The sequence below is a fragment of the Homalodisca vitripennis genome, chromosome 1 (assembly GCF_021130785.1).
Source record: "Homalodisca vitripennis isolate AUS2020 chromosome 1, UT_GWSS_2.1, whole genome shotgun sequence".
Classification (NCBI taxonomy): domain Eukaryota; kingdom Metazoa; phylum Arthropoda; class Insecta; order Hemiptera; family Cicadellidae; genus Homalodisca; species Homalodisca vitripennis.
This window is the reverse complement of record NC_060207.1, coordinates 226,463,582-226,486,860: the sequence shown is the minus strand read 5'-3', so window position 1 is coordinate 226,486,860 and position 23,279 is coordinate 226,463,582. Positions and strand designations below refer to the sequence as shown.

Below are 23,279 nucleotides of genomic sequence, written 5' to 3'. Positions count from 1 at the left end.
AATGAAATAAAGGTTCAACTAAAAGTATCAATGTAAAAATATTTGGCAAATAAGATTATTTTATTTGCAATCGAACTTTATTCATGGGTTTCACCTCATTTAGTGAGATTTTATTAAATAAAAAAATTATAAAAATCAATACTATGTTATAAAATCTATAAAATGCAAGACATGATAAATATACAAAGGCCACCCCACAATGTTTTACATTTGCACCAACCATGTATAACTAAATATTAGGTTTATGACTTGCCGTTTAACAATCCAGCGAACAGGTATGTCTCAAGGTGCAAGTTACGACTAGAGTTGTATGAGAGTCACTTGACTTGAGTTATATATTCCTGTGCAGGACCTTCGAAACATGCTTATAATAAGACATTTATGTTCATTGGATTGTTTCATGGTAGGCTATAAACTTAATTTTTAGTAATTAAAAACGATCCTGAATTATCCACAATGAATTTACAACCATGTGTTTTGTGACAATCTTATCAGATTTCCAAGAAACTGACATTGATGATGTAATCATCGGTTAATTTTAATCAATTCCAAAAAAGAATGGCTGAGTACTTCCGACAAATAGGAAATTTTACTTCAAATTTAGAATGCTGGAAATAAACTCACTGAACCTAATTACAATTTCTAGGTATAGCAAAAAACTTTTCCCATACATTAAAATATTCGAGGTGACTCACTTACACGTATTATTCTTTATTTATAGAAAAGAACTATATAAATTGTCCATTTTTGCTAACAAATAATTGTGTTAAATGAGTACAGCAAAATACATCTTAAAAATAATTACTTAATAAGTCTTGCTATTGGTTTTTTCTACGTCAAATCTTAATTTACCAATAATAACAGAATAGAAAGAACAAAGGATATATAAACATAATGTTCTCTGTCAAACTAGTAATCTTTTAATGTAAAATAATTAAAATTGGTGGTGAATTTTACACAAAAATTTTCAAAAACATACAGCATTGCTTTGATTTAAGATGCTTGAATCAGTGTAAATTAATATCAGGTACGTAGATTTTCTGAAAGGTTATATTATATTTATTAATCAATCTGGTAGCATCTATAGCAGTTTTATGGACATTTTGGGCTTCCTCCCAACTGTAATATGACACTGTAAAATATTTTAATGCATACTGTAAAATACATATTTGTGAGGTAAAAATACTTGGTTACTGACAAATTATGCCTGCCATTGTTGCACAACAATGTTGATCTTTAATAGCTGTTGTTCTGTTTGATTTTATAGAAATTTCAAAAATATTTTTATAAAATACATAGTGATTGTAACAGTGACGTTTCTTTCAACTTAAGCATTTCAACTGCAGATCAAACTGAAATTCTTGGAGTTAAACTCCTGCTTCTTGTATTATCCTGTTCCTAAGAACTAGAAAAATCTAGATTTTTTAAGCGAAAAAAGTCGTCTAATCGTCCCATTAAATTTGCATCACAAAATTGGAGCTAAAGAACTTTCCTTCATCTACAACTTTTGAAAAAAATTAACCTAAACTAATCAAGACTTTACTCTCATTGTGACAAAATACTCAAGGCCTAGTTCTCACCCTGGCCTGTATTGGGCTCCTCCTCTTTGGAAGTGGGGGCAGGAAATTCGTACTTTGAAGCCTCCAGAGACTCACTGACTGACATGTCGAGGGGTGGCAAATCGATGATCTTCGGCGGTGCGTTCTCGTACACTTCCAGCCGAATCTTGGCCACCTCCAACTGCCGCTCAGCTGTCTCCAGTTTTGTCAACAGCTGCGTGATGAATATCCTCAACTGCGTGTTTAGTGTGTACAGCTCCTCAATGACAGTTTGTTCGTCTTTGGGTCGCTTGAATCCGGGCACAGTGGCCACCTCTGCTTCTGGTGCCTCCTTTGGCAGCAGCAACCCCAACAGGGAGTCAGCCTCCTCCATGGTCCTGCAACAAACAGTACACTTGTTGAGATCAACGTCAGTATGCTTGTTGAGATCAACGTCAGTAAGCTTGTTGAGATCAACGTCAGTAAGCTTGTTGAGATCAACGTCAGTATGCTTGTTGAGATCAACGTCAGTACGCTTGTTGAGATCAACGTCAGTATGCTTGTTGAGATCAACATCAGTATGCTTGTTGAGATCAACGTCAGCACGCTTGTTGAGATCAACGTCAGTACGCTTGTTGAGATCAACGTCAGTATGCTTGTTGAGATCAACGTCAGCACGCTTGTTGAGATCAACGTCAGTACGCTTGTTGAGATCAACGTCAGTACGCTTGTTGAGATCAATGTCAGTATGCTTGTTGAGATCAACGTCAGCACGCTTGTTGAGATCAACGTCAGTACGCTTGTTGAGATCAACGTCAGTATGCTTGTTGAGATCAACGTCAGCAAGCTTGTTGAGATCAACGTCAGTACGCTTGTTGAGATTAACGCCAGTATGCTTGTTGAGATCAACATCAAAATATTCTCAAACTCTTGAGAGAATAATGAATACGAGTCTGGTAACCGCTACTTCGTCTGTTTATGTTTATCAATCACTGAGAGGACCTGTGGTATTGACAGCAATAATCGACCTTGCAAACTGTTATTACTTTAACAACCAATTTGAGATTTGACATTCTTTTCCAATGAAACCAGGGTTTAAGCTGAGATAAAAATGTTCTTAGCAAAACAGCAACAAGCTCTTCAGACATTTTAGCAAAAATATCTGTCTTGTTACACTTATTAATAATATTGATATTCCGCGAGAGATTACAATAATACTTATCGAAAATAAAGTCTAAAGTTCTATAGTACTCCAGTCTCCAGAACCAATATTTACATTAATATACATAATGTTGTTAAATTGTTTAAAACCTCAATAATTAAACAATTTTTTAAAAGGTTGTATTAAAAACAGCATAGTTAGAAAATTAAATCAGCACCACTGACATAGCAACAAGCAAGACCGTTCGTTGGATACTACTCTCGCATAAATAAGTATAGATAACTGAGTTTGAACGTTAACCACGAACTAACTAGTTCAGTGAAAATTACAGGAGTAAGTTTTATACAAGATATGTACAAGAGTACTAACTTAGAGTATGTAATTTTAGAATTTTTGAATTATATGGATAAAAGTGATTGTTGAACCAGTTGTTTGTAAACCATTTTAACATTCATTCTCCACCGGGTTCAGTTAAAAATGCTCGGCATTGGTCACATTATTGAGCTTATGGTCATAATTTTTGTAAACACAATTTAAAATTATAATTTCCAACACCACTTTAACAGATTTTGTTAATTTGCCGCGGCTGGCGCATGATCGTTGGAACGCGCAAACTGTCAGACCGTCAAGAGCGATGTTGCAACGGTCATGCCCAGTCTACTTGTGCTATTAAGGGCAAGAAGGAGCCATAATAAATTAAATATTGTTTTAATATATTAGACCATTTTCTTATCAGCTTTTTTCATATGAGCTCTGGGCCTCCAATGGCAGGTTTAACAACGAATAATTTAACTTTCAAAATGCTGATTCCAAGCATTTTGTCAGTGTCTATTTTTAGAATTTTTAGAAAATCAATATTATTTAGTTACTGTTGGCTGTTTCACAACAGATTTTGACTTTATTGTTGTGCAAACCTTTTATTATCTTGTTTACTGATTAATTTTTAGTTAAGAGTAAAAATTTTAAATTGTTAGTGTTGTTGAAATCAGATACAAATACATTTGAAAATCTAATCTTGTCCATAAGGAAAATGGAACTAGTTACTAGGCTTTGTGTTTTTCAAGAATGAAAATTAGATTTTTACTGCATGAATCTAATTGGCCAAAATGTGTCATAGGTAATTTATTCCACATAAAATCATCCAGAACATTTTGGTTTTGTCACCCACCATCTCAGATTTTGATGAAACTTTACATTTTTAATCCATATAGATAAGAAAATATACCAAATTTTACATTCCTATCTCAACTCGTTTATGTTTGGGATAAACTTATGTTTAAAGTTTGGGCAAAATGAGCATTTTAACATATTCAAAGAACTCCAAACGTGCTTGTACTTCCAATTAAAAAATTTGTATCTTCATCATTTACAGTGTAAATGTTAAGAAAAATTTGCAATATTATTAAGAAAACTGTGCTTTTTTTCTGGAAAAATATAAATCCTAGTTATCTTTATTTATGTGGCTTAGAAATATATTTTTTTTTATTCCTTAAGTATTTATTAGGAATGGAAATGGTGTTTTACTAAAATCACAATATCTTAAAAAGGCAGAATGATAATCAAGTATTTCACTTTTTACTCATATCTACAAAAAGCATAGAATCAAATAAAAAATCAAATTAATGACATTTTGTGTGCTTCACCATGTAAAAACGTTTTTAAAATTAAAAATCTTTATCAAACGATTGTTTGGATAATTTTAGTTTGGAAGTTTTATCAAAACTAAAACCTAATAAAACAAGTAATAACTTTAGTTAATTAAGATTACAAGGTTTAGTACAATACTAACAAAATATTTTTACAAATGCTGACATTTTAATGTAGCCTAATATAGTTCCTTTTAGTAAAAATAATAATCTTCAATTATCATTAGTACCTAGGCCAAACGTATTTTATTACTCCAAAGTAATGTCAATGAATGTTACGTGTAAGTTTAATGTACATTTTTGATCAACTATACAAAAATCCTAGATACTGTACTGTATTTGCAAATTTTGACCCTCATGGATAATCTATTTTAGCTACCATCCAAAATAAAATGCCACCATGCGTTATGAGTATTTAGGTTTAACCAGACTGTTATAGGTAAAGATTTAGAGCAGCGGATGAATTTGGCAATTGTGAATAACATTTATATAACGGTTCTAAACATCCATATATTGTGCAAGAAAATCAAAATGGCCACACAAAATTGTTATTTTAAATAAATAAATTCATTAAAAGGGTTGGCAGAATACATTCTTTTACAAATTGTAAAATTAAAAACTTAACATTTCCCATACAGCCACAATCATACAATGCAAAATAAGTGAGACCATCTTATATTTTAGTGGTAACCTTAATTTCTGTAAATTTTTAGATTCAACCTTGAAATTTTAGTTAACCTTGAAGGTAGTTTATTAAACACTTAGAAGGGGTAAAAAATGTACAAGCTTTCAGAAAGTTATGTAACGTGAATTTTTTTATTTAGAAAATGCACTACTCAAATTTGCTTTCATAACAATAATTGAGGTTATTGGCAATTTTGATTTAAGTGTAACAATACTAATGGTTAAAGATTTACTTTATAGATAATTTTTTGTGGTTTTCCCATGGACTTACTTGTACACAGACCGTTTAAGACCATCATTTTCCATCGCAGTACCGCAGAAGGCCCAGTGAGAACTCTGTATATACAGATAGGCCTCACTCACTCCTAACACACACTGGCTAGAAACAGCTGTATCCAACATCTCACTCTGCATGACAACATGACTCATCAGAGCCGACCACATCACTGATAACAGCTTGTTCCATAACAAAGACTCACCACAACAGCTTGGTACATTACACTCACTCTAGAGATTACATCTGACTCTTCATCACCAACAGTGATACAATTATTATACACCACAATTATAGTAAATAATTACTTTTGTTGACTAATATAGGCCATGGTTTATCTCAAGAAAGAAAAACACAAACTAACTTATTGAGACAGTTGTTATTTTGAGCCCTGCACAATCTAGTGAAAACAACTTATGTCCAAAGATTGTCTGGAAATCTCGTTTAACAGCTTTTTGCTAACATTAACAAATAATTGCTAATATTTTTGAATCCGTTTTAAACAAACTGTTGTCGTTCTAAACTAATTACTATTAGATACATAATTTTTGTTGATTAAAATATTCCAAAATGCTGTCTGAAAGTTTGTCAAATATGTGTTTTAATAAAATAAAATGTCTGGGGTATGTCTTCTATCTAATTAAACAGGCAATGGTATTCCTTTTCTATGTACCTGAAATTCTAAACAATTAGTTTTACTTGTATGTACAAAAAAAACAGTATTTAATTTAATTACTATAATTACTTTTCACTTTAACTTCTTTTAACATACTTTTATGAAATAATATAGCCACATAATCACAATTACAAAAAAACCTTAAGTCCGACCGAAATATGATCCGGTAGTTTTAAGTCTGGAACTGTAGGTAGGCACTTGTTTGCTATTTGTGATAACCATTCAAGCACCTCCAGAATGTGAAGTGATAATAATGATTTATTTCCTTCAAAAGCTATTAACAGTATACAAAAATTATAGACTATGAAACTGACTGATCCAAATTACCAGTACTGTGATTAGTGTACTGTAAAATAACAAAAAGTTAACACTTGAGTCTAGCTTAGAATACAATTAAAAAATTAAAAAATTTATCTGTAAATAAAGATATCTACTTTAATCCTTTTAAGACCAACCGTGTGATTTATTGCTAGTTGTAACTTACACAAAAAAGACCAGCCGAGTGACCCATCGCCAGCGGACTTTTATTGTTTCTTATAATATATATTCATCATTTAGAAGTCACAACGATATTATTTTTTTATCTGTATAATTTAATTTTTGTTATAATTTAAAGGTGTGCGGGATTGTCAATTTGTAGAACTGTCTCCACAAATTACAAAGAGGATTGCTATCCTCTTTGTCTAATAAAACATAAATGTAAAAAAGTCAGGCCATTTTGTAAATAGTGTTAGGTTTTCAAACTTAATAAAATTGTGTTTATTTTATCTGAAAGGCAGTCTCATGAATTCATGCAGGTATGTTTTTAGCTTTGTTTTAGAAGTAGGCTATAAGGGATTTTTCTGTTATCACGATAAAAACTTTGTTTTAGCAAATACACATTACTGGATTATGTATTCACAGCTTATTTATTTGACATACTAGAGCTTTTGATACATTTATACAAAATCGAATGTAAAATCAAAATGTAATATACCCACGCATTAAATATATTTAAATTCAATGGTTTTTCATGATCAAACTTAAGTTTTCCGATATAAAATTTATTTTTTTACATATATATATATATATATATTTTTATAGGCCTATGTATATAATTTTCAGTACAAAACAATAGGTAAAATATTACGCCTAAATCACAGCTTTTGAATTAATAATTAAATAGATATGATTATTTCCCCAAAAGTATAAAAAATGGTATATTTTCCACACATGCAGTTTTTTAAATATGGACCAAAATATTTAAAAAAATTATTAAAAACTTCGGGCTGGTCCTAAAGGGTTAAGTATCAAAGTAAATATATACATCAGTTAGGCTGAGATCCATAGTATAATTATATATTTTCACTACTTACAATATTTCCTCAGTCATATTATGAGGGGTTGTCAAAATAAATAAAACACACACAACAAACGTGAACTCTTAAAAATAAATAAAAACACTCATATTTACAGGCCTTATTAATATTAGACTACCACCACAGATACAGCTCAAACACAGACTGTCATGTCAAGGAATATACATCTACAGGCTATTCACTTAACAAGTTCAAGGTCATTGCTATCAGTCCATCAGACTCTTTCTCTCTCCAGATATTATTATATAGCTGAAATGTGATTTTGTATTAAAAATCTTATTTCTTATTGAGTCCCTAGGGAGTCCTTGCCATGATTGAATATATGTTTATATTACACTTAAAATCCTCTGCAGATAATCTTGCTTTATTTTTGTCATTTCTTTTTAAAACATTTCAAAGACTTTTCAAATTTAATTTGAAAAGTTGTTTCCAACAAGTAGAATCACCATTATTTAACCATATACACACATTTAGATTGCTCTTTATTATGGTGATCATGCGCTTAACCAAAACTTCACTTATTTATTTTGTAACTGGGATGAAAATTGTATGTTTTAATAATACTACCAATAATTTCAGTTTTTTTTTTAATTGTGTGCCTATAAAAACATACCTTTTATCTACTGTTTTTTCTCCCTAAGGATCTTATAATTTGGTTTACTTTAGAATTAAACATTTACCATACTTGTTCATTTAACCATGTTACATGCTATCTGCTTGATTACTTTTTTCCAAGACTGAGAGGTGATATTTTAACAAACAATGATTCATTTAACAAAATTATGACATTTTAGACTGAGATGCATATTGGAGTTTATAGGTGTAACAAATTGTGTTTTTTAAAGGCTTTCTAGAAACTCCAAATTCAAATCTACCATTCATGCCAGTGATCTTAGTATCCAAAAAAAGTTACTGATTCGTTTACTTAGAATCTCCATTCAAAATTTTATAGAACTACGTAACGTACTGATGTAGTTAATTACTTCTTTGACTAGTCTTCTGGTAATTGTTACCTTTGACAGTACTACTTGCCCAAGAGATAACTAATCCACAAATATACACACACAGTAGGTCAATTCTGGTTGACAAACTTACTTGAATATGGCTCAAGAGATAACTAATCTATAAATATACACACACAGTAGGTCAATTCTGGTTGACAAACTTACTTGAATATGGCTCAAGAGATAACTAATCTATAAATATACACACACAGTAGGTCAATTCTGGTTGACAAACTTACTTGAATATGGCTCAAGAGATAACTAATCCATAAATATACACACACAGTAGGTCAATTCTGGTTGACAAACTTACTTGAATATGGCTCAAGAGATAACTAATCTATAAATATACACACACAGTAGGTCAATTCTGGTTGACAAACTTACTTGAATATGGCTCAAGAGATAACTAATCCATAAATATACACACACAGTAGGTCAATTCTGGTTGACAAACTTACTTGAATATGGCTCAAGAGATAACTAATCCATAAATATACACACACAGTAGGTCAATTCTGGTTGGCAAACTTACTTGAATATGGCTCAAGAGATAACTAATCTATAAATATACACACACAGTAGGTCAATTCTGGTTGACAAACTTACTTGAATATGGCTCAAGAGATAACTAATCCATAAATATACACACACAGTAGGTCAATTCTGGTTGACAAACTTACTTGAATATGGCTCAAGAGATAACTAATCCATAAATATACACACACAGTAGGTCAATTCTGGTTGACAAACTTACTTGAATATGGCTCAAGAGATAACTAATCCATAAATATACACACACAGTAGGTCAATTCTGGTTAGCAAACTCACTTGAATATGGCTCAAGAGATAACTAATCCATAAATATACACGCACAGTAGGTCAATTCTGGTTAGCAAAATTACTTGAATATGGCTCAAGAGATAACTATAATCCATAAATATACACACACAGTAGGTCAATTCTGGTTAGCAAACTTACTTGAATATGGCTCAAGAGATAACTATAATCCATAAATATACACACACAGTAGGTCAATTCTGGTTAACAAACTTACTTGAATATGGCTCAAGAGATAACTAATCCATAAATATACACACACAGTAGGTCAATTCTGGTTAGCAAACTCACTTGAATATGGCTCAAGAAATAACTAATCCATAAATATACACGCACAGTAGGTCAATTCTGGTTAGCAAACTTACTTGAATATGGCTCAAGAGATAACTATAATCCATAAATATACACACACAGTAGGTCAATTCTGGTTAACAAACTTACTTGAATATGGCTCAAGAGATAACTATAATCCATAAATATACACACACAGTAGGTCAATTCTGGTTGGCAAACTTACTTGAATATGGCTCAAGAGATAACTAATCCATAAATATACACACACAGTAGGTCAATTCTGGTTAGCAAACTTACTTGAATATGGCTCAAGAGATAACTAATCCATAAATATACACACACAGTAGGTCAATTCTGGTTGGCAAACTTACTTGAATATGGCTCAAGAGATAACTAATCCATAAATATACACACACAGTAGGTCAATTCTGGTTAGCAAACTTACTTGAATATGGCTCAAGAGATAACTAATCCATAAATATACACACACAGTAGGTCAATTCTGGTTGGAAAACTTACTTGAATACGGCTCAAGAGATAACTAATCCATAAATATACACACACAGTAGGTCAATTCTGGTTAGCAAACTCACTTGAATATGGCCCATTGCAAGTCCTTATCCTTCTTCTCCTTTTGAGTTGTCTTTTTTTGCATTGTTCTGCGGTTTCGATATTCCATAATTTTCTTTTTTATTTCAAACTGGACTTTCTTCACCCTAAAATACAAAACAATTCAAATTAATTATACACAAAAAGTTCAAATGAATTATATTTTAATATAAAGGATTTGAAGAATAGAATTTTATAGGCGACAATTTAGAACAATTAGAAAGTATCGCCACCACAACACAACAATGTTTTTACAACAGTGAAATTGTTTTAAACCAACATTAGTGATTAAAATAACCTTAAATTATTTTCTCTGGCCATTCCAAATTCCTAAAATGGTAAAGGAATAAATTCCAGGTGTATTGTCCAATTAACACTACATCATGATAAACGTAACTAAATAAACAAAATATATACTATGGTAACTAACAACTACTCCAACTTTTTGTCTTGCAAAACCAATATCATATTCCTTTTATGCAAACTTGTCTAAATAAATATTTACAATACTTACTTGGATATCAACTTCTTATTATATATTTTTATACACATTTAATACACAATCAACTCCAAATTATCCTCAGAGCAATCAATGTGTTGTTATTGTTTCGGTGAAAGGAAAGCAAAGGTTTTATTACTGACCATTACGCTTTGTAGGTTATGTATTTGAACTACATGAAGAGATGAAAGTTAGATAGTACATTGTGTACTAGGAAAGCAAAGGTTTTATTACTGACCATTACGCTTTGTAGGTTACTTATTAGAACTACATAAAGAGATGAAAGTTAGATAGTATATGGTGTTCAGAACCGAATACAGAACTTCTTGATTATGTTACCCCTGTTAACGTTCCGTACCAAATTCGACGCCAATACTCTTGGTCTGATCTTTCTAGGCGGCGGTGTTATTGTCGAATTTGACAATGATTTTTAAAAGTTTTTTAGCATTTCTGAAAGAATGCTGACATTTATCAAGCGTGTAGTTTAAGAAACTTCATGTATAATAATAATAATTAATTAAAGGTACAAACTTGAATGATTGAAAATTATGGAAACCCCAAGAATATATGCTATTGTTTTAGTAAATGGTAAGACCATTATTTTATCCAATATTATAATACATTAAACAACAACAAAATATGAATATATTAGCTATGGTGGACACAATTCGCTACTAACCCAGCTGTCCTAATATCAGTTAATAGAATATTAAGAAAATAAATTATCAAGTACCAACTATGAATACATTAAAACGGATAAATTATGGGAATATAAAATATTCAGATAACTTCCATTGAAAGAATACATTTCTACAATATTCTATTTGATGAGGAGGTCTACTAATAAGGTGCTTTAAGACGCTAGACTGACAGTAATAAATTACAGAAAGGACTCTAGCAAGATAACTTGTTGTTGTTTTTTCCACCAACTCAAAACAAAACAGGGCTCATCTGAAAATGAGTCACCAAACAATTATTGAGTTGTCAACAAAAGGAGCCAACGCAATAAAGCTAAAATACTCGCACGTATTAGTGAATATCTATTACCTTTCCTGCAATTTTCCCATATTTTTTTTCTCGCACACAAGTTAACCTTTTTGTTAAGAATTTTCCTCTTCATAATTCCTGTATAATGCCTAAACTGGAGTTTCCATTTTTATTGACGTTAAATTGCCTTTTAGAACCAGATAAAACAATTATATACCATACAATTTACATGCTTACTTTTTAACATACTGACAAAACTGCACACCTGTAAACCATTATTTTATATGGTATTATTTTAATGTTAATGTAAAAAGAATATACAGTAAAAATGCTCTTTCTTTCTATATGCATGTTAAATAAAATTACACAAAATATTTCTTATAAATTTCAATTCAAAAATTTTAAAAATGTACTTTTACAAAATTGTAATAAATAAAATTCTAAATATTTTTACTGTGGGAGACAACATATTATGAAATTTCAATTAATGTAGTATATATATATATATACATACTAATTTATTTAAAAAAAACACACAGCATTACATTTAGCATCACAGTCGATAATGATGATGACAAAAGGTTTCCATGACAAAGTTTGAGAAGTCAAAGTCATTTAAAATCTTGACAAAATATCAGTAGCTTGTGTACTCTAAGAAAAGCATATACAAACTAACTAACTTTAACTTTAGCTGAATTGAAAGAAGTAAAAATTAGAGTGGCAGTACTGGTGTGTGTTTTGGCAGTTCTGTGGGTTGTATTGCTGCTTGGTCTTTTTTTCAGTTACACAAATTGCAGTAAAGTGCCGTTTGGTCCTAGAAGGGTTAATAAAACTTGGTTATGCTGGATTTACAATTTTTCAGGTTTTCTCTTGTAGTTTTCTTCCTAAACAGTATGCATTCATTCATCTATTATTTATCACTAGTATGAACTTAAGAAATGTTTATGGTGCCACAGTATTTAAGCAAGTTTCGTTTCAAAAATACCAGAGCTACTTGTGTAGTAACAATACAATTTTTATTATTTTTTTATATCAAGAATAAATAAAAAAATTGATAATTATGATCTAAGGCGCAAATCTAAAGGCTATAAAAAAGAATTTAATTGTAACATGAAATTTTATTTTGTTTGGACTAAATATATACAATTTTGATAATATTTTTGTTGTTTATAATATGTACAAGTCTTGTAGAGCAATACAATTTAATAGATTTCATAAAACACATGTGGTATATTATTTACTATTCAGAACATGTTAAATATAAAACATGTTTTATTGATAAAACAATGAACAGGTATAACATTTATTTCAAATTTTTTGTGTGCATAAGTTTACATATATACCATCCAAGCATAATGTTACATATAAAAGCGTGTATAATTTCTCAAAAGTTTACATACCTCTAATTTTTCAATTTAGAAAACTAAAGAACAAGTTTGTAATTTTATTGACTTTGAACACATTTTTAAAGTTATTTATGTTTTATAGCTTTTGATTTACGTTTGTTTTTCAAATCAATACTACAATTCAGCAAACATGATGAACAGATGCTTTTTATTTCAACCACATTAGTATTCTGTTTTACTGGTTACACTGATTAATGTCAAGTTAAAATCAGGTGGTGATTTATATTTGACTGGGAGACCGCCCATTTGGCTGACTGGTGTTGAAGCCGGATCTGGGGGTAAATAAACAAATAAATATTGGCAAGTGCATGTACATTTTTGTATGTTTGCACGCAGTAAGCTGTGGTGAGCACGTCAAAATTCACTTGTATCTCTGACTTTTGCAATGCAATAATATTGTTTTCAACTGCAATAAAGATATTTTAATATTTCTATTAGCTATCATATAATACTGCAACCAATAAACTTAATTGGAAACCAAATAAGCGTACTATGAATGTTGATTGGTATTGTGTGTGGTACTTCTCAAAACTCAATACAGGCAAGCTCTACGGTTATGCATTCAAAAAGGCTAATGTTTCAAATAAAAGGTGGATTAAATATCAACCTTACTTTTCTTTATGAACATTTCTTGGTAAAGTAAATACAATCGTAAATGCATTTTACCATACTTTCCTCCTTTATTTAGTTTCCTGACCGAATCGGAAGTTTGTTAATAATGCCATCATCAAAGATTGGAGCTGGTTGCATCTTTTACACATTTGTGTATGAACGTTTTCATTGTTGTCAAAGTGGCGACCTTCAAATTCTTTTAGAGGGCTAAAACATGCTGAAGTCACACTGGACTGTAGGGTGCATGTCCGATTGTTTCCTAATAAGTTTGGTCCAATTTTTCTTGAGTCAATGCAGCTGTGGTGGTGGCCAGAGAATTGTCACGGAGCAGAATTTGCATTTTGAATAGGGATCTGGCCCTGTGCAGATAGGCTACTTTCACAGCATCAAGCAGTTGTCAGGAGTATGCAGCATTAATTGTACACCTTTCATAAATAAAATGACTGAGGAGTATACCTCTGCAGTTCCAAAAAATCGTACCAAGAAATTTTCCTTCGGTAAAATGGGTCTTAGCTCTGAGGTCTACATGCATGGTTCTCGGGCTGATTCTCACACATCGCAAAATTGTTTATGCCAGACTGACTTGGCTCGTTGAAAGCGTTTTTTCAAAGAACTTAAGTATGTGTCAACACAAAACTTCGGCAGATTTCATGTCCTCTTCTGACAAAAATATTTCATAATAGTGCGTTCTTCAACAGACGTGTGCACCTCTAGCTCAGATATGCTACTAATTGTCTGTATGGTCTGATAACTACACCGCCCTCTCTCATTATCTTTACATTCCTACCCAACATAGATGAATATGTCGCACCATTCACTTCGGCTATGAGTCTTGAGAAACATAACTCAGTTAATATTCACCCCTCCCACCATACAAAAATTAATGTCAATGTTCTAATTGAATATTTTAAAAGAAAACTTTCTTTTCTTTTTAATTTACTGATTCTTTTCTATTATGTTTCACTAAATCAACATTTTTATTGAAACACTTTTTTCATTAAAATATATTATTCTAATAAACAGTATGACAGAATAATAGTAGTGGCAACATACAAAACTAAAATAGGATAGACATTGCCTTACAATAATATAATATGCCCTCTGCCACAATCATAATAATCTTTGCATTAGATTACATTTCGTTATTCTTAACATAACTCAAAGCACTTTGAAGCTTTTTAACAGGTATAACTGACAATTTTTACAGCTTTAATCATAATTTGTAAACAAATATACTTTATACAAATAACTGGTCCAGTTCACTAGGCCTATCTTCCAGTTCACTAAAATCCAAATAAACTGTTTTAAGTTTAACGTCTCTTTCGACTGAAGATGGCATTCTACAGCAATGCTAAAATATCTGAATATATAATAGTGTTCATGTTGTTTTGAAGTGGTGGAAATTATAAAACTTAGCAGCTACTTAGTTTACGATTTGTGTTTGATGATGGAAGGAGTGTTTGAAACAATATTTTTCTAAATTCGACATCGTTCGGGGATACAAGAAATCAGCAACACTACATTTCGAGATCTGCAATCTGATCTTTTCCTCAAACAACCTAACACATAACTACAATCTAGGTTAAAATTTTAAAATATCATACCAGAGCGTTGTAACACGCATAACAGGCAGGAATCACAACAATATAGTGAGTCATCTTCATGAACATAATCTCTTAAATATACACTTAATAAAAAAAAACACTAATTATTATTAAAACTTACTGTCATCAGTGGTTGGTCATACAGTACAGACCTGTTGTAAAATGTATTCTCTAGTTCAGTCTTAATAATTGGCATTTAATTTTATTCAGTTCATGTTTTAGTGATGGTGTTATTAGAAGATAGATAGACAGATATTCTTATATGGAACCATAAAACATTTCAACTGGCAGATGGAGAGTTTATTACTACGAGGGCAAATTAAATATAAACAGTAATTTTGCTATTCTTCTTAGAATACAGGTGCTACCTACATAATGTTTGGTTTATGAGGAGTGGGGGAACCATTCTGATTAGTATTCTAGCTCAGCACTGTCATCAATACAGCCATGGCCAAGCAGGAAGTTCCTTCGTCTGTTGTGCAACGGACTATTATAAAATATTAACCAATGATGGCATTAAACCGTCAGAAATATAAACTCGTTAGCAGGCACATATTTGGCTTAGTACACTGTCTCAAAATCTTGCATTTATATAAGTGAGAGCATTTAAGGGTGGATAAGAATGAGTTAAAAACAATAGTAATGATTGATGCCTAAGGACAAGCCTTACATATGATAATATTCATGCTGTTTGAGAGCTTATTGAATGTGATCACCGGAAACCACAATAAGCAAACACAAGCAGCAGTAAGCAATAAGCAGTTTTTGGTTGTGTGGTGTGTGAACCATAGAAGAAATTTCATCAGAAGTGCATATCAGCTATGGAAGTGTTCAATCCATAATCACTGATCAAGTCTGTTTCAGAAAAATTAGTGCTTGATGGGTTCTGAGGTTGTTGACTGAAAACCAAAAACGGGTCATGTTAGGTCGGAGATTGCTGTAAGGTTCCTGGATCAATTTCAGCAAGAAGGAGAGGTGTTTTTAAAGCGCATCGTAACATTTCATGAGACATGGGTACATCACTACACCCCAAAGTCCAAAAAGGCAGTAAGGAGTAGTGGGATGAATGTTGCCCTGTGAAAGCCAAAACGAGTCTCTTTCCTGCAGAAGTCCTTACAACGATTTTTTTGGACTCTAGGGGAATTTAATTGGTCTATTTTGCACATGATCAACATATATTGAATACGGCTTACGGTAAAAAACTGACAGTAAGTTTATACTGTCATCTGTTCCTGTCGCCAAAATCAACTTATCGGTTCACGCTTAAGAACTCACTGGAGGGGGAAAACGAATTTAGAGCAATGAAGAAGTCGAGGAGCACGTGCGCAATTGGCTTACAACTCGCCCTCAAACTTTCTATGACCAGGGAATACTGAAACTTCCAAATCGGTGGCAAAAGTGTTTAGATCACGAAGACTATATTGAAAAATTTTAGAACAATAATAAGTGTATAAAATTATCAAAGAAAGAAGATCATAACAAAAATTAATGTTTATATTTAATTTACCCTCGTATAAAATGACCTAGTGTAAATAATAAGACTATGTAAGAGTATTACAAGTTTTCATTTGTTTTAAGAAAATGTTAAGAAACAAATTAAACCGTTTCATTAGAAAGGAAATACTTAAACATGTACAGAATGCAACCATATTGCTGTTTCTAAAAACATTATCATAACAGATATGTATTTAGGTTAAACTTACTGCACAATATCTTCTTGTCTTTTATGATAGTCATACTGCAGACGCAAAGCTTCGACAGCTTTGGTCACAGACGTCAGTTGCATAGCATGAAGCAGCAGCTCTGCTGCAGCTTTGTGACACGTCAGCGCTTCATCAAACCTTTTATACTGAATGTGGTTGTCCGCTTTTCTGTCGTTTTGATGTGCCTAAGAAAATTTTTAATTTTGGTACAACAATTTTAATGTCAAAAACATTAACTATAGGTTATAAAAGTTACTGTTAAACATCAAAACTGACTACAATTTACTTCTTGACTGTGGTCTAAAGTAAAAGTTGGTTAAATGTTATTTTACTTATACTTCAAATAACACAAATAAACTTTATAATTATTCATTCATGGAAAATTGTTTTAAAAAACTACCCTTTGTGATCATTTATAAATTTGCAAAATATAGCTAGAGTATAGAAGTTTTGAGAGGTTCGTATAATAGCAAATTTGTGGTATCTAAATGATGGGAATTCCCCCCCCCCCCCCCAACAGGAATTCATAATTGCTGAGTACATGATGGATGGTGACCACGGGGTTACCTGAGTTGAGTACATAATTTTTCCACTTATTGGTGACATGCTCCTGCAGTGGGATCTTATTTTATTTCTTCTCCAAATAGTAGGATCCCATACCTTTTTACTTCACTAGGCATCTTTGGCTAAAATCTTGTTTTTCAGGAAAAAACCTCCGGTATTCTTTTCACTTTCTTTTTTTTTGTAAAAGTTTTCTCTCTTCTTCATGTCATGTTTGGACTGTGTGATGGGCCAGAGCAAGGCCAAACATCGTGACTGTTACGCCACAGGCCAAGAATGCCACTTGTGTAGCAAGCGGGGCGGGATGATGGAACTCCATTATCTCATGTTCCAAGATCTGGAGCAAGCCTTTCTTTTCACTTCAAGTAAAGAGGGATAACTCTCACAGACTGAGATTCCTTCAAGAGACTTTAAATGGTAGTAGGACTGTTAAGTTGCCTCCTGAACCAGCTCTTGTTTGTGATCTGTGCAACTGTGACTTTCATAAGGTCCAAACTGAATCCCCGACCAACGGACAGGGCCGAACCAGAAGCTAGGGACAAAGAGAGTTGCTTCTAGGGCTACTTGCCCATGGCTCAATTTTGGATCAGGACGTTTGGAAAGTCTGATATAACGTTAGCTCTATTTGGATATGTCAGATGGTGTTTTTATTGTTTATTATGCTGACAATGTTCCTGCAGTTTCTGGATCAATTTCAGCAAGAAGGGGAGGTGCTTTTAAAGCACTTTTTTACATGTGATGAGAAGCAAAGTCACATCTTACGGCAGCTTTCACGTTTATACGGAAAATCCTGTGAAAGCTGCCACAGTGACTGCTACACTCACATATCTGATGCAGTTGTACTGGTGGTGGCAGGAGTCATTCCAATAGATCTGCTGGCACAAGAGCGCAAAAAGATTTTCACTCTCCAGGTGAAGATGTCCAAGGTGGAAGCCACATAATTAGCTGGTGTCAACTCAATGACATTGATACCTTGATGGAGTATATTGTTAAGGTTGTCATGTGAATATACAGTCTGATGCATTATAAAAGTAAAGTTGGCACACACAAACCTCTCCTAAACCCAAAAAAAGCATACATGAATAAATCTCACATCAAAACAATGCTGATTGTCTTCTTGACATCCGACGAATCATCCGTTTTGAGTTTGTACCACAAGGACAAATTATCAACACAGCCTTTTAATTGGATTTGCTCAAGAGACTGAACCACCAGGTCGTGCACGTCGCCTGAGAAGTCTTCAAGCTCCATCACTACAATGCCCCCAGTTACACAGCCTTCGTCGTTACCAACTACCTGACCCAGAACACAACCCCAATGGTGCCCTAGCATCCTTACAGTCCTGACTTGGCTTTGTGTGACTTTTTTTGTTCTCCCAACTGAAGAGAGAGCTGAAGAGAAAGCACTGGGAGTCGGTGGAGAACATCCAAGCTCAAAGTAGTTGTTACAAGGTTCCTGAGAGGCATTCCAGTCGAGGAGTTTCAGGGTGCTTTCAAGGCATGGCAGAATCGTCTCTGCAGGTGTAACGATGCAGGAGGAGACTTTTGAAGAATTTTAACCATTAGTACCAATCGGATGAATAAATCTATTACCTTTTACAAGACGTGCATTACTTTCATAATGAACCCTGTATATTTAATCAACTAGAAAATGTTAACATATCAAAATAAATACTGCAAACGACGTTGGTCGGAAAACAGAGAATGTTGATTAACAATACAAAGATTAATATATTTACTCTGTTATTAGAATTACATGAACATTATTTAAATTACTTGGACGCGTAATGAATAACCGGTCACTAATTGCGCAATAAACTGTCTGGACAATATATCTCAGCAGCAAGCACCCTCATTGCCAATATTATAAGTCAGTAGAAGTAGGAGAATCAGTCGCCATGAAACGAGTATCTGGTTATATATGCATTCCGTACAAAAGTAGGGTTGTTTTGAATCCATATCTTTAACATATCTCTAACAACGTATTTAGCTAGAAAAACAAATGTGTTTGCATCCATTATGGTCGGCATGGTTAACTACTCCTAATTATTAATCATATAACCATTAGGAGAATGCTAATTTTTCCCACAAGTGGCTTCAAGAAGGTAAGTGATCCGTATTTGGTGACTTCAACCTAGACTATTACAGTAAGTTCAGGGCCCAAACAATCTTGAGTGTCTGATTCATCAGTATTTAATACATACCTTATCACTATTGAGTTATTTTACAATATGAATGTTTTAAATTATATTTCAGAATTTAAGTACTTCAGGGACTAAATAAACCAAAAAATACAAAGTAATACATTAAATATTCTGTCTACCTACATCTACCATTTTAACTACTGTGGATTTAAAAATGTTCCACATTTGTATTGCAATAACTTGGACATGTTGTTTCTGATATAATATAAAGGAATGAACCAACCTTGGCTGAGAATGGAAATATAAATTGAAATAGCCTACAGGCAGCAATAAGATGCTCATTATCCACTTACCGCTTCTTTATATGGATTTAAAATATTTTATTGCAAATTCATAATTGCCGCAGAAAAACTCAATTTCATGGCAGGGTAATTTTGAATTGAGAAATGGGGTCTAATTGTGAACCAAAGTCAAAATTAACCTCTAGTTCTAATTTTGTTATTTCCTGTCTTGAATATGATTTAATTATAGTTTAGGTCTTAAATTAAATAGTTGAAATTAAAATAACGTAATCTATTGTGATAAAAAATCTTACGGAATTTATAAAAATACACAGAACTTGTATATTCAAGATCACCGCACATGGAAACAGGTAATGCCGAACCAGTTTAGATCAGATAACTCTCATAGCTGCCAGTAGTATACCACTTCCACTGCAGTTGTGTCACTGCAATTTATTTTTATGTTCCCAATTTCATTGGTTCCAGTAATTTAATATTTAATAGCTTAACATTTACAAGCGCTTACGTGATCTGGGCTTGAATTGGAGTACTTTTCGAGGAATGTTTTTCTTTTTTTAACCAGAAGTGTGAGGTGGTTACATCAAAGTACTTCTCACTTGGGGTCTTTATGACTGGTATTTTCCATACCAAATCATCTAACGTGACCTGAGCATGGAAAAGTATTGATCGGAAATACCTCTGGCCAGATTTACTGGCTTCGTTGGCAACTCGGCGCCACCCCGCACTTCTAGCGAAAAAAAAAACCTAAATTTAAGATCACATAACGTAAGCACTACTGTACAACAATGCAGACACCCAATAATAATAAAGACTAATAGTGAATTGCCTTTTCCCCATGAAAAAAAAACGGTACATCTTTATAATTAACAAGTACTGTATTTATTCTTAAGAAGACCAACAGACTCCTGTAGAAGTTGTTACAATTAAATAATTACTTACTAACAAGCAAGTGCAGCATTTAGTGTACCTGGTATTTTTAAGTAGTATTTCTCCTGTATAAATTATATTCTTACGAGCAAACTTAAGATGAAAATGTTAATAATTTTAGTTTATAAATAAGTTAGTGCTTAATGTTAATATTGGGCTTTCTAAGCATTATTGTAAAAAATATGCAAGGGTAACACTTTTTTTAATGTCAAGTTCTTTAAAATCTGGTTTTTTTTAGGATTTTCAGCGGCAACACACATATTATGTAGAGGGGAAATTATGAACACTATAAGTTTAGATATCAGCCTGAAAGTCCTCACTAAATAAATTTCTATTTACATAATACTCAACACATCCGTTAATGCATTCTAAATATTATTATTATTTCACCTAGTAACATCACAATAAGTCCAAAATTCTGCCATTCAGTAGTGCCTGTGGTGCAAGTAATTGTGGATGAGCTATAACTTGTTTATTTAAAGGAATTTGATTAAATTTTTAAAATTTTACGACAGAATTTGTACAAATCAAATCTTGACACTTTTAATAGATGATTTTAGTTCAACTTATCTTAATCTATTCACAATTAGGAAGTCCCAGCCACTTCTATAATTGTACACTGTCAACAAAATGTGAAAATAATGTTCATGTAGTTAAATAATTTCTAAATTTGCATTCCCTACTTCCGGACATCAATAAAGTATAAAAAATAATAAACTGAATGAAGCTATGTCTTAAGCATTAGGCATTCAGGGTTTTATACATCAAACTTTCAAACATTTTTTGGACAAGTTTAAATACTATTTGCTTAAAGTAATGGATTTTGGATGATCTGGGATGTGATCTGAGATCGGGAAAGTACCGACGATCAAAAACGTCCCTGGCCATCGATGGGGCTTTGGTGGGGCCCCACAACATCTCATCTTCTGGTGAAAAAAATAAAATATCCCTCGAGATAGTACCTAAATTCAAGCTGAAATCAAGTGAGTGCTTTTTAACTCTTTTATACTTATAGTATGTATGTATGTATTTACCTAATTATATAGCCAGAATAACAAATAGGGAGAGAGGGACCTCCTCGCCAACTTCGCTTTCTTTTGGAGGCAAACAAGATCAGAAGCCAAAGGAGCTTTAGTACTGTAATTCGATTGTGGTGGTGGCCGCTTACTATACTGCAGTCAAAAAAATCTCACCATTGAAATCAGCAATTCCTTTAGTTTGAAATGGTATATAAACAGTGGTGGTGGTGCTGACTTATGTACTATATAAACTGTAAAAACAGATGCGTGTTAGATCAACATTATAATGTCCATTTCCATAACGGAACTGATTCGGATCAACATTATAATGTCGATTGCAAAGTCCTTGTTTAAATAACTATATTTCTTTTACATAGTACAATATATAGCTTCATTATAATACAATATTAAAAGCCTATAGCAATTTTCGGTTCAACATTATTGTTGCAAATTAACTCTAAAAAAGTAAAATTGTGTGTATGATATTTGAGTAACAGCACTAGTACAATGGTGATTTACTTGTGTTATTTGTGTCATAAGGTGTCAGACACTATTTTATCTACTGAAATGTCCTATTTTGTTTATTCTCCAAAATAGCAAATTTCAGTAGATTTAGATAATTAATCATGAATACCAAGGATTCAATTGTCGTAGCCACTTATTATACTGCAGCCGGTAAATAACTTATTTGCTGATCCGCATTGACTGCAGGCATAAACGTAAAACTTCCCTTCAAATAGTGCCTACTACTTATTGAAAAATCAAATTTTACCTGATCTGATCATCCATTTACAGAAGGCTTACAAATATAAACCTCAACCATAATTTCTTGGCAAGTAGGCTAAGCAAACATTTTTAATAGACTATGTTAATAATTTATGTTAAAAATAGTCAGAGAGTGCTTAGAAATAAGAATATAATGTTATAGAAAATTATTAACCTTTGTAGTGATTGTTTCAGCATTTTAGGTATAGCGAGGACAAATTAAATTAACAATCTCAAAATTTATAGGGTTAGTAAAACAAAAAAGATAAAACGGAGCGTTTAAATAATATTCCAATAACTATTGTCTATAACAATATATTTATGTAATTACTTACCAATAGAAGTGGTGAATTTTCCATTACGAAAGAACGTGTATTATAAACATAGAAGTGAAATAACTACTCAATATTTCCTCACTTTTGTTCTAAAAGTAAAGTCAATTTTATATGAGCTAATCTTCTTGAGGGCAATCGAAAGAATCTACGCCGTAGTCTATACACACTTCTTAAAACTTTACTTAGAATTACGCAGATTCTAATAAAATAGACTCAATGCATCCACAACATCAACAAACAAGTCCATGACCTTCCTCACAACTACAAAAACACGAACACAAACAAACACTAAACACAATTATATCTCCACTCCACTCCCCGGATGCGAATA

The 23,279-nt window shown here is 32.4% G+C and overlaps 1 protein-coding gene across 2 annotated transcripts; it reads right to left on the bottom strand.

Annotated features, from left to right (window-relative positions):
* Positions 1-338: 338 nt before the first annotated feature.
* Positions 339-23,279, bottom strand: LOC124353114 (nuclear receptor-binding factor 2-like). Of its 2 annotated transcripts, none has more exons than XM_046802949.1 (4): positions 22,949-23,279; positions 16,897-17,081; positions 10,070-10,192; positions 339-1,936 (listed from the first exon to the last, which is right to left on the bottom strand). In XM_046802949.1, the coding sequence occupies exons 1-4, from the start codon at positions 22,970-22,972 to the stop codon at positions 1,570-1,572; spliced, it is 699 nt and encodes a 232-aa protein (XP_046658905.1). In that variant the 5' UTR covers positions 22,973-23,279; the 3' UTR covers positions 339-1,569. The 2 variants fall into 2 exon arrangements, with proteins under 2 accessions (XP_046658905.1, XP_046658906.1); XM_046802950.1 differs by lacking the exon at positions 22,949-23,279 and adding an exon at positions 21,864-22,009.